At 38.2% G+C, this 12,578-nt stretch overlaps 2 protein-coding genes and 1 pseudogene across 3 annotated transcripts; all 3 read right to left on the reverse strand.

Annotated features, from left to right (window-relative positions):
- Nucleotides 1-58: 58 nt before the first annotated feature.
- LOC115987629 (pentatricopeptide repeat-containing protein At1g25360-like) lies at nt 59-1,896 on the reverse strand. The gene has a single exon (XM_031111217.1). The coding sequence runs from the start codon at nt 1,886-1,888 to the stop codon at nt 254-256; it is 1,635 nt and encodes a 544-aa protein (XP_030967077.1). The 5' UTR covers nt 1,889-1,896; the 3' UTR covers nt 59-253.
- On the reverse strand, nt 692-3,762 carry LOC115987631 (protein LURP-one-related 7-like). 2 transcript variants are annotated; one of them, XM_031111218.1, is made up of 3 exons: nt 3,385-3,762; nt 2,833-3,042; nt 692-2,097 (listed from the first exon to the last, which is right to left on the reverse strand). In XM_031111218.1, exons 1-3 carry the CDS (start codon nt 3,574-3,576, stop codon nt 1,975-1,977), a joined length of 525 nt encoding a protein of 174 aa, XP_030967078.1. In that variant the 5' UTR covers nt 3,577-3,762; the 3' UTR covers nt 692-1,974. The 2 variants fall into 2 exon arrangements, with proteins under 2 accessions (XP_030967078.1, XP_030967079.1); XM_031111219.1 differs by having other exon boundaries at nt 2,028-2,092.
- A 4,264-nt stretch (nt 3,763-8,026) lies between these two features.
- LOC115986240 lies at nt 8,027-9,425 on the reverse strand (annotated as a pseudogene).
- Between the last annotated feature and the right edge of the window lie 3,153 nt (nt 9,426-12,578).

The following is a 12,578-nucleotide window of genomic DNA, read 5'->3' on the forward strand; positions in this document are numbered from 1 at the left end:
AAGTTTTTTGTTATGTTTCTTTGTTTGTTTGTTTGTTTGTTTTTATTTTTATTTTTATTTTTTTTTTGCTATTTATTTTATTTTCAAAAGTGGGACAGGCAGCTTCTCCTATAAATAAGTAGAGGAGCCTTTGGGGGGATAATTTTAATTAAGTTATTGAAGACAATTTCTATAGTTTACACGCATGAGAAAGATTCATTCAATTATATTGTTCACATGAACTATCATTCATGGCAAAGATCCTCCCATACCTCTACCAATGATCTCCACAAGAGCATGTTCCATTATTGAAATGATGAAATCGGCTAGAATCTCTCGTGACAATCTCCCTTCCTTCAATCTTTGAAACCAATGCAGTAAATAAATGGCAGTCTGCACATACTCTAAGATTCTTAACTATCATGATACGTGTTCCCGGGGGAGTGATAATCAGGCCAAGAGTAATGGCCAGTTTCTCACTATGACTGAGAACCATCTCTTCCTTTGTGTGATCATCCAAATTTTGCATAACCATGCTTGTGTTAGGCACATATCCAATATTCTCCATCTTCTTAACAAGATCTTTCAAGTAATTGTATATCTCTTTGTTAAGGGGATGAGACCCATCTCCTGATTCAAAGCTATGGACTTTTCTATCTATCTCAATCCATGTACATGCCTTTGTTTTTCTTATTCCCCTTTTTGACATCAATTTTCTCACATTTGCTACACCTTCCAAGTCCCCAATAATTCCATAGAAGTTGGACAACAACATATAGGCTCCTGCTTCTTCAGGTTCCAATTCAATTAATCTCTGTCCAATAGTCTTTGCTAGCTCTACATTCATGTGAGAACAACATGAACTAAAAAGTGCTGTTAGAAGCCTTGCCTCCGGCTTCATTGGCATCCTCTCCACAAAATTATAAGCCTCCGTAAGATGCCCAGCTCGTGCAAGTAAATCCACCATGCATGTGTAATGCTCCATCATGGGTGTGATGGAATATTTATGTACCATGGTATTGAAATTCATCCACCCTTTGTGAACTAATCCTGCATGACTACATGCATATAAGGTTCCCAAGAATGTGATCTTGTTTGGCACAATGCCTTCCCTTTCCATATTGTCAAATGCCTCAAGAGCTTCCATTCCCAAGCCATGTTTTCCATAACCCACGATCAAAGACGTCCATGAAACTACATTCTTGATTGGCATGTTCATGAAAAATTGGCAGGAATCTTCCATGCATCCACATTTAGCATACATGTCAATGATGGCATTTCCAACAGGTAAATATAGCTCAAACCCATATTTAATCACTAGCCCAAAAACTTGTTTACCGTTAACCAAAGCAGCTAGATCAGCGCAAACTGAAAGAACACCGGACATGGTCATAACATCAACTTCAGCTCCCTCCACTCTCATTTTCTTGAACAAAAACAACGCGTTCCTTCCTTCTGAGTTTTGAGCAAGCCCTGAAATCAGTGAATTCCAAGATCCCACGTCACGTTCAGACATATTATCAAACAAAGTCATTGCATCCAATGTCAAGTGACACCGGCATAACCCAAAAATCATGCTATTGTTTACAACAACATCTCTTTGGGGCATTTCATCATAAACACGGCATGCCTCTTTGATATCAACGCATTTACAGTACATGTCGAGAAGGGAAGTCATCAAAATCATATCTCTATCAAACCCATGTTTGAATACTATGCAATGAACTTGCTTGCCCTCTTCTATCGTACCAAGTCTCCCACAGCCCCTTACAATTGCTGACAGAAGAAACTCCGTGATTTTAAACCCAGCTCTTTGAAATTGATTGAATGTAAATAAGGCCTGACAAATCTGCCCTTGTGTTATAAAAGAAGTGATCCTTTTAGAATATGATAAATTTTTCCAGAGCATGTCTCCCACTACTTGGCGTTTCTCAGTTCTGAAATTTGTATTAAGCTAAGCAAAAGAAAATTCTTTTTTTCTTTATTCTATAATCTTCAATCTAGAAATATTACAACCAATGCCGCAACCAAAGCATGATCATCAGATCCAGGAAATATGGTTAGTCGAAATTTATTCCTTTTAGCATAAAGTTGCCGCAACTTGTACATGAGGCTAGTCTGCATCAAAACATAAGAGTGAGACCTTATGTTAAAAACTAACGTGAATAAAATTGTAATTATAAAATTAAGCGGAAAAAAAAAAATATAACCAATCTACAACATTTACATTGCAGCAGCTAGTGGCTCTTGACAAATCTATGAGACATAATTTTAAGGAATGACAAGATGAAGAAGCATGAGATAATCCATGACAAATATGAAAAGAAAAAATTCATGCATGAGAAATTAGATAAATCTATTGTGAGATGAATAAGACTCGATAATCATGTCGTTCTGTTACCTAGACATATAACTTCCCCGGCAAGAGTAATGTAGTTCAACTGTTCAAGTTGAGAGCTCAACAAGATACACAAGGCCACAAAAGAAAAGCATGGTTTAAAAGCTCAGAACATAAAGCAAAAATCATGTATCCTATCGGAGAGTAGCTAATTAAGCAGTTTGTTGAGCAATGCTATTAAATGTGCACCAAGCACATATTGCTTTGTCCAGTTATCCAATGCATGCTGTTGTTAAAAATCTTCAATAATTTCTAGTCTATACACAAATCACACACACCAAACATGTACTTAAACTTCCGGTAAATAACAAATTATGGGGCCGCAAAGTTACTGATCAGGCTTAAAACAATATGTCTTTGTTGCAATTTTCAGTAAATTCCACAGAATGCAAAGCAAATCTGATTTATTAAGGCTTCAGTTTTCAATGCTAGCAACATTTATCAATTATTTGTACCTGAGCCACAATGTCATTGCCTCTGTAGATAGTGCAGGACTTGTGGAAAGGACAACCTTTCACTTTTAGCTTAGAGGCTGAGTCTTCCCCATTCTCACCAACAAGAAATACCTCTAACTCTGTTCTGGTGAGCTTGTTCACCGTCCTCTGCACTCTGAATATACACTGCTTTTGATCGTCTTCACCCGTGAAGCCTTGCCACGACCCATTCTACAACAACAGCCATTAAACCAATCAAAACCCATATCCAAAATTAGAAATTCAATCACATATAAGCCTCCTTAATTATAGAGTTGTTTGAGAATTTTCTAATTCAAACATTTGCAATGTGCATTCTAAACTACATAATTTTTCAGTCAATAACCAAAATTCAAATTGGCAAGTGTTTGACCTTCAAATTTCAATAATATTATCAATGCTTTCATAGTTTTAGCTCATCAACAAAAATGGAAAATAAAAACATGTTGGTTTAGACATTGTTTCAAACAATTGGTGGGCATTGCAAATTAAACGCAGAACCAAAAAGAGAGAGAGAGAGAGAGAGAGACTCACGCGGTAACGGTAGATGGAGATTAGGGGATTTCCCGTGGAATGGAGGAATAGCCTCTTATTTTTAGGTGAGGATTGACGGTTGAGTCTGAAAGTAACATTACCAGAGGCATCGGCGAACCCGAGATCGGCACCTGTAAGGCCTGGATGTTTTTTCGACACAAAGAGATCCACCGGGATCGGCGAACTGGTCATGGATGAATTGTATGGAAAATTTGGAACCCAAAATTGTTTCGTTTTTTAGAAGCTAGGCGATCAAAACTTTGGTCATGATTCATGACACATGAATACATAGTAAGATTGAATAAATAAAACTATGGTCTCTCTCTGTCTCTCATTCTCTCTGATTCTGTCCACTGTTCTCATCTGCTCAACGGCTCAAGCAAGGCAGCAAGCTTCCTCCGCCTGGACGCTGGACCGCCTCTCTCATTCTTTCTCTGAATCTGATTCTCTGCTCAGACTGCTATCCGCCTCTCTCAACGTCTGCAGCTCTGCTCACCGTATCAGGTTCTGAGGTTCGGGTATAAAATTTTTGGGCACTTAGCTTTCTCTTCCATTTAGTTGTTAAGATAATTAGTTGCTAACCTGTGCGATGCACAGACAAGCTATTGATAACTTCCTTAATATGAAAATAAAAAATAAAAAATAAGATCATGATATAAAAACTTATCTAATGAAAACCCAATGGTATACTATCAAGCCCACTATCATGCAATATGCAATGATATCGTTGAAGAAAAATTTTATTTGATAATATCATATATATTATCAAGCCCACTTCTCAAAAAAAAAAAAAAAAATCAAGACCCCACTCCAAGTTAGCCGGTTTTTTCTGCACCTCAAACCCAAAGTTATGACCTGAAATATTGGCCCAAAAGATTTTAAGTCTAACTGTATACACCTTCGATTGGGGTTGTGGGTCTAATTCTGCTAATCGATACAATTTGATCTTAAGCTCTACCCAAAAAAAAAAAAAAAAAAAACGAAATCGTTGATCCAAATTTCCAGATAATAAATCATTTTTAGATTATTATTATTATTAATCTAATATACAGTAAAAGGAACTCTAAAAAGCGATGTAAATTGAAAGTTTTAAAGGAAAAAAAAAAAAAAAAAAAAAAGAGCAAATTGGCATTTTTGTAATTTAGTAAATATAGAAGGGTGTTTATATATCACGCACCTTCTACGAAGCATCCTTTTTCACTTTTGCTAAAATCTACACCTCCCTATTATTATCTTAGAGCTGTAACTCTTTTTCATCTCTCTCTACTTCTTTTTTCTTCTCTTTCTTTTATTCACTGGAACTTCTCTTATGGTTTTGTTTTTTTTTTTTTTTTCACCGTAACTTTTGTTTTCCTTTCTTCATTATCTTCATTCCCTTTTCTTCTTTGAGATTCTCCATCAATTTTTTTTTTCTCTCACAGTGCCCTCCGTATCTCCCTGTCATCTCTTTCATCTTCTCTTTATTTTTATTTTCTTTTGGGACCGGAAAAGTTGAAAACAGAAAACTTCAATTGAGAGAGAGATTTAAGGCCTGAGGTTGAGGGAGAAACAATTAAGAAGATGAAAAGAAGCGTACCTCAAAGCAATGATTGGGTTTTTTGGATCATTGGAGATAGAGACCGGAATGGGAGAGAAGGAGGTTTCTTACGCTCAGTTCATTAATAGTCGGGATTTTGTTTTTTGTTTTGAAGGAAGGAGAAGGAAAATGGTGGAGGAAAGAAAAAGGGTCTGCATTCTGTTTGTCAAAGGTGGAGATCGGGGATTTGGAGAGCCGGTTTGGGCTTTGGCATAGCATTGTGAAAGCAAAAGGGAGAGTCGGGTTTTAAAAAAGTTTTATTACGTTTTTTTATTTTTTTTTAATATTATGCTGACGTGGAAAACTATGGGAGCTTCAAAAGTTTCAATTTTATATATATATATATATATATATATATATATATAGAGAGGTAAGATTGGGCCCTATTTTTTTTTTTTTTTTTTTTAGTTTATGGCTGCCTGGACTGGCTTCACGTTTGTTTGGGCTTCAAGTTTAGTTTTTTTTTTTTTTTTTGGGGGTTATAGATAGGATTTGTTTTGTGTTTTTTTTTTTGTGGGTAGGTCTTATTAATAAGCCTTATGTTATGCTTGTGCTTAATTATTTTTTAAAAAAATTTAATCTTGTGTTTATATATATATATATTTTTTAGTTAGTGGTAATACATTGAATAAGTCTTTATTTATGCAAGTTGAGATTGCTAAAAACTTGTTATTGTTCGGTAAAACTACAACAATACTTTTTATATAAATTAGGTTTTATTTCTCATTTGCTCTACACTTGAAAGTTATTTTTTATTTTAGTCTTTATAAATATATTGTTTGATTAGAAATGTCTACTAGAAAATATGCATTTAGATATGAAAAACTTAAAAAAGAAAAAAAGAAGAAAAATTAATTGAGTCTAAGAAAGGATCATGGATAAATTTGTTATTAGTAATAAACAAAATATAACACAAAATTTAGATGAAAATATCACAAATGAGCAAGAAATTCACCAAAAAGTGTTAGAAGCTAATGAAATTTAATTAGTCAATTTGCATCTTAAAAGACAAGAAAAATAGATTTTAAATGAAATATATTATAATATTAAATATTAAATAAACATTAATTTAATTAATATATAAGTATAAAAAAGGCCCCATTTTTAGTTCTCGCCTTAGGCTCCAAAATGTCTTGGGCCGACACTGTAATCAGGCCAAGAGTAATGGCCAATTTCTCACTATGACTAAGAACCTTCTCTTCCCTTGTGTGATCATCCACATTTTGCATAACCATGCTTGTGTTAGGCACATATCCACTATTCTTCATCTTCTTTGTTAAATATATTAGCAACGTGATGTGTTATACCATGTTGTGTATGCTAGAGTGGATGCGAAAGAGAAAGCATAGAAGAGGAATACTGAGAACACGAGGGTTACGTGGTTCAGCCTTGACGGCCTACATCCACGGAGGAATCCCTTAAGGGCTACATCTTTATTGTATGAGAGTGTAGTACAATAACCTGTGTTACAATGAACCCTAACATAAGTATATATAGGCGACTAAACCCTAGACTACTAGTACAAGCAGGAATGGGCTTGGGCCTATTACATTGGGCTAATATGTCTAATATATATCTCTAACACCCTCCCTCAAACTCAAGGCGGAAGCTCGATGAAGGCTTGAGGTTGGATAAGCATGAGAAGATTACTTGGAGATGCCTTGAAGAATGCCTTTGAAGAAACCATAATGAAGAATGTGCCAATTGACTAATTTCGAAGTCTCAAATGCAGAAACGGAGCCCAAAATCGGAATCTATGCGAAAAACTGAGCAAGATAGGCCCTTTTGGAAATTTTGACTTCTGGTCAAAGGTTAACGCAAAAAGTCAAAGTCAACTGGTCCAGAGTCAAAGTCAACAGTCAAAGTGCTCATGGGTCAGATTCGGGTGGTCCGGGTCAGGTCGGTCCGGGTCAACGGTCAGCTAGGTGACGTGGTGCTGACGAGACAAAACTGCTGACGTGGCTGATGACGTGTCGATGATGTGGACTAGGGCTGATGTGGAGGTGCTTGCATTGCTGCTGACGTGGAGTGATGACGTCATCCGGTGATGTCAGATGACATCAGCAGTAGTTTTCCGGCGCCTGGCAGGAGCATGCGATGTTCACCGGCGCGTGGAGGAGAAGCCAGAAACCCAGGTAGCGCGTGGAGGCACGTGCAACATCGGTTGAATGCCATATTTCTTCCGTAGGCAGATCGGTGGTCGACATGGCCGATAGGACGGCGCGTGTGGCGAACGGATGAACTACACAATCGAAAATCGTGGCGGTGCGTGGGAAAGATCCGGAAACGCAGGCAACGCGTGTTGGCGCGTGTGACCTCGTATGATTACCAGATTCTCAAGCCAAGTGGATCGGTGGACGACAAGGCCGTCTTGGCGACGCATGTAATTGAGATCCGAGTTGGGAGTCGAGAATCTTTGGCGGCGCGTGTGAGAGTTCCAGGAGCCATTTGTCACACGTGGTGGCGCGTGCGGCTGCCGTTGGTGGTCGGGTTTCTGGGTTTTGGTCGCGATATGCCGTGGAGCACGTATGTCTTGTTGGTTTCATCAGGAGAAGGCTTGATGTGCACTGATAGGGAGAGACACTGATTGCTTGGGTTTGAAGATCTGGACACAGCAGTGAGAGCCATAGCGGCTGCGAGATGCCGTGGAGTCTAGATCCAGGCGACAAGCATGTGACTTTTGATAGTGGTGTGCACGTGAGAATCTTCTTTGCTTGCTAGAGATGTTTGTTTGATGCCAAGAACGGAGTTTGGCTCTGATACCATGTTAAATATTAATTAGTAATATTAGCAACGTGATGTGTTATATCATGTTATGTATGCTAGAGTAGTTACGGAAAAGAAAGCATAGAATAGGAACACTGAGAACACGAGGGTTACGTGGTTCAACCTTACGGCCTATATCCACGGAGGAATCCCTTAAGGGGTTCATCTTTATTGTATGAGAGTGTAGTATAATAACCTGTGTTACAATGAACCCTAACATGAGTATATATAGACGACTAAACCCTAGACTACTAGTACAAGCAGGAATGGGCTTGGGCCTATTACATTAGGCTAATATGTCTAATATATATCTCTAACATTCTTAACAAGATTTTTCAAGTAATTGTACATCTCTTTGTTAAGGGGATGAGACCCATCTCCTAATTCAGAGCTATGGACTTTTCTATCTATCTCAATCCATGTACATGCCTTTGTTTTTCTTATTTCCCTCTTTGACATCAATTTTCTCACATTTGCTACATCTTCCAAGTCCCCAATAATTCCATAGAAGTTGGACAACAACATATAGGTTCCTGCTTCTTCAGGTTCCAATTCAATTAATCTCTGTCCAACAGTCTTTGCTAGCTCTACATTCATGTGAGAACAACATGAACTAAAAAGTGTTGTTAGAAGCTTTGCCTTCGGCTTAATTGGCATCCTCTCCACAAAATTATAAGCCTCCGCAAGATGCCCAGCTCGTGCAAGTAAATCCACCATGCATGTGTAATGCTCTATCATGGGTGTGATGGAATATTTATGTACCATGGTGTTGAAATTCATCCACCCTTTGTGAACTAATCCTACATGACTACATGCATATAAGGTTCCCAAGAATGTGATCTTGTTTGGCACAATGCCTTCCCTTTCCATATTGTCAAATGCCTCAAGAGCTTCCCTTCCTAACCCATGTTTTCCATAACCCACGATCAAAGACGTCCATGAAACTACATTCTTGATTGGCATGTTCATGAAAAATTGGCAGGCATCTTCCATGCATCCACATTTAGCATACATGTCAATGATGGCATTTCCAACAGGTAAATATAGCTCAAACCCATATTTAATCACTAGCCCATAAACTTGTTTATCGTTAACCAAAGCAGCTAGATCAGCACAAACTGAAAGAACACCGGACATGGTCATAACATCAACTTCAGCTCCCTCCACTCAAATTTTCTTGAACAAAAACAACGTGTTCCTTCCTTGTGAGTTTTGAGCAAGCCCTGAAATCAGTGAATTCCAAGATCCCACGTCGCGTTCAGACATATTATCAAACAAAGTCATTGCATCCAATGTCGAGTGACACCGGCATAACCCAAAAATCATGCTATTGTTTACAACAACATCTCTTTGGGGCATTTCATCATAAACACGGCGTGCCTCTTTGATATCAATGCATTTACAGTACATGTTGAGAAGCGAAGTCATCAAAATCATATCTCTATCAAACCCATGTTTGAATACAATGCAATGAACTTGCTTGCCCTCTTCTATCGTACCAAGTCTCCCACAGCCCCTTACAATTTCTGACAGAAGAAACTCCGTGATTTTAAACCCAGCTCTTTGAAATTGATGGAATGTAAATAAGGCCTGACGAATCTGCCCTTGTGTTATAAAAGAAGTGATCCTTTTAGAATATGATAAATTTTTCCAAAGCATGTCTCCCACTACTTGGCGTTTCTCAGTTCTGAAATTTGTATTAAGCTGAGCAAATGATACATTAATTTATGGTTGAAGCCATGGGCCCAAAGTATCATGGGTTTAATATTTATTGTCTTCCAACTTCCAAGGAGCCTTAGGGGCTGTTTGGTTTCAGTTTTTTGATCACTCAATTTCCATCACTCATCACTCATCACTCAATTTTTCACACCCGTTTGGCATCATCACCCAATTTCATCACTCAATATTTTTCACACTATTTGTGAGCCCATATCTGTTAGCCGGTGCAGCTTTTTTTTTTTTTTTTTTTAGTACCCAAACTCACCGAAGTTTAAAAAAAAAAAAAAAAAAAAAAAAAAAAAAGAACCGAACTGAAGACCGAACCAGTGAAAAAAAAAAAAAAAAAAAAAAAAAAAAAAAAACCAAAATTGAAGACCAAACAAGTGAAAAAAAAAAAAAAAAAGTCAAAAGGTGGTCAAAAGTTACGGCTGTGGCTCCCTCCATGTGTGTTTATTTACAGAAATGTCATTGAGTTATGAGTTATGGAAACTAAAAACAGCCAAAATGTGTTTTCAGTTTCCATAACTCATAACTCAAAAATCAGAGAATTGAGTGATGGAAACAGAATTATGGAAACAGAGTTATCGTTTGCCAAACAACCTTTTTGCTATGGGTCCCGCCATTTTTGAGTTATGAGTTATGGAAACTGAGAATTGAGTTATCAAAATTTGCAATCCAAACAGCCTCTTAAGTTTTGTAAAAATAGAATTGCACCTAAAAAAAAGGTGAGGTTTTAGAAAGCATTATAGTACATTCAAGTGCCATGCCACTCCACCATCTATATCCTAAAAATACCATAATTTACAATGGCATATCTATAGACTCCAATCAATGATTTAGCAATAAAAAAGATAGTGCTTTTAAGGCTATTTCTTTCTAACTTGTTTTAGGTGATTCAATTGATTGACAAAAAAAGATGCAAAAAAAAAAAAAAAAAAAACACTTGCAAAAATTGAAGCTTGATGAAGGAAACAATGCATACAAGAAAGGACGTCAGATTTTTTTTTTTTTTTTTTTAGAAACAGTACTATCATTAAATTAGGAAATACCAGCTAAGTCAGCCTGGTAAGAAGGCATTACAACAGGTGGAACATCTTCCATCTAAATTACACAACTTGTACAATTAGAAGCTAATTTTGCCAAATTATGTGCTACTGTGTTGCCCTCTCTCTTAGTGTGAGAGTAAGACAATTTTGTGAAACCTGAAGAAAAGACTACAGAGTCTTGTAACAACAACCCAAACGGAGCAAGACCAATATTCTTGAGCTTCAGAGCCGACATCACCATTAGAGAATCACCCTCCAAGATTGCATCAGTGACATCCAAATCTCTTGCGAACTCAAGGGCTTTGGATGCAACCAGTGCTTCGATCTCCTCAGGCCGGAGTTGCTGTGGAATCCGAGCTGCCATGGAGGCCAGAACAAGGCCCTTCCCGTCGCGAATCACAATTCCCAGACCGGAGCATTTTTCCTCGGTGAAGATGGCGCCATCAAAGTTGATCTTGAGCGTTCCCTGGTCTGGAGGTTTCCATCTTATTCTTCTCAACTGTCTACTGGGTAATGGTGCTTCTTTCAACGCTTGAAACTCACTGAAACAGTCATGTGCCCACTGGGAAATTTTTTGTAAGGGACGATGAGCTTGTTGAGTCCGAAGCTGGTTCCTTTGGTGCCAAATGGACCAGATAATGAAGGCAAACAGATCCGGTTTCCTTTGATGATCGAAGACCCAGGCCAAAAGCTCACTAAAACTTGCAAAGCTCTGTTGATTCCGAAAATTCCACAAACTGTTTGCTCCCCAAACCCCATCCAGTTTTTTGCAACTCCACACTGCATGCAACATGTCTTCAGATTCTTCCTTGCATCGGTCACAGCAGTCTTCTGTAATAACCGTCCGTCTATATAGATTGCACTTAGTAGGGAGAGAGTAACGGCTAGCTCTCCAGTTGAGATTTTTTATTTTATATGGACAGTCAAGGGCCCAAACCTTCTTCCATAACCCTTCCTCATGCTCTTGGTGCACAGGCACTTGAAAACCAACTTCATCTTCCTTCAAGAAGCGGTAGCCCGTTTTGCAACTATACCTCCCATCATGCTCCCACGGCCAATACAGAGAGTCTTCAGAGTCTTCTCTAGCCAGTGGGATGTTCTTTATTTCCTCAGCTTCTTGTGGAGCAAAAATTCCATCAATCATAGCAACATTCCAAGTTCTCGTTTCCTCATTAATTAAGCAATCCACTGTGGCTTCTTCCATTGTTTCCACCATTGGAGAGAGGATCTTGGTTGGATGTTTTCGAGGCAGCCAATGGTGTTGCCATATTTTTATGGACTTTCCATTCCCCACCCTCCAACAAGCACCGTCAAGGATAACATCACGGCCGTAAAGAATACTCTTCCAAGCATAGGATCCCAAACTTGTTTCCTTAGCTTCTAAAAGAGAAGTGTTGGGGAAGAACTTGGCCTTAAAAACTTTGTAAAAAAGGGTTTCCTTGTTGTGCAAAAGCCGCCACACTTGTTTCGCCAAAAGGGCGTCATTAAAATGAGCCAAGTCGCGAAAATCCATTCCACCCACCATTTTGGATTTAGTCAATTCGCTCCACTGGATCCAATGAATTTTTCTTCTATTTCCTCTTTGCCCCCACCAAAACTTCTTAATCATTGCTTCAATATCGTCACAGAGCCCCAATGGTAATTTAAAGCATCCCATGGCATAAGTAGGGATAGCTTGGATCACAGCTTTGATTAAGACCTCTCTCCCTGCTTGAGATAACAATTTACCCTCCCATTCTTGGAGTTTCCTCCAAACCCTTTCTTTTATGTAGTTGAAGCTAGCCTTTTTTCCCCTCCCAACAAAAGAGGGGAGCCCCAAATATTTCTCATAGGACTTCACTTCTTGGACTTGGAAGAGGTTCTTTATGCTTGATTTTGCTTCATCCGTGGTAGATTTGCTAAAGAAAATTGCGGTCTTCTCTTTGTTAATTTTTTGCCCTGACCAAGCCTCATATTCACCCAAAATCTTTAGCACATTATGGCAATCCTCAGGAATTGACCTACAGAAAAGCAAGCTATCATCTGCAAAAAATAAGTGGGTTAGCTTTGGGCCTCGTTTGCACAAGGAAAAACCTTTAATATCCCCA

This window comes from Quercus lobata, chromosome 4 (genome assembly GCF_001633185.2).
Source record: "Quercus lobata isolate SW786 chromosome 4, ValleyOak3.0 Primary Assembly, whole genome shotgun sequence".
Lineage (NCBI taxonomy): Eukaryota > Viridiplantae > Streptophyta > Magnoliopsida > Fagales > Fagaceae > Quercus > Quercus lobata.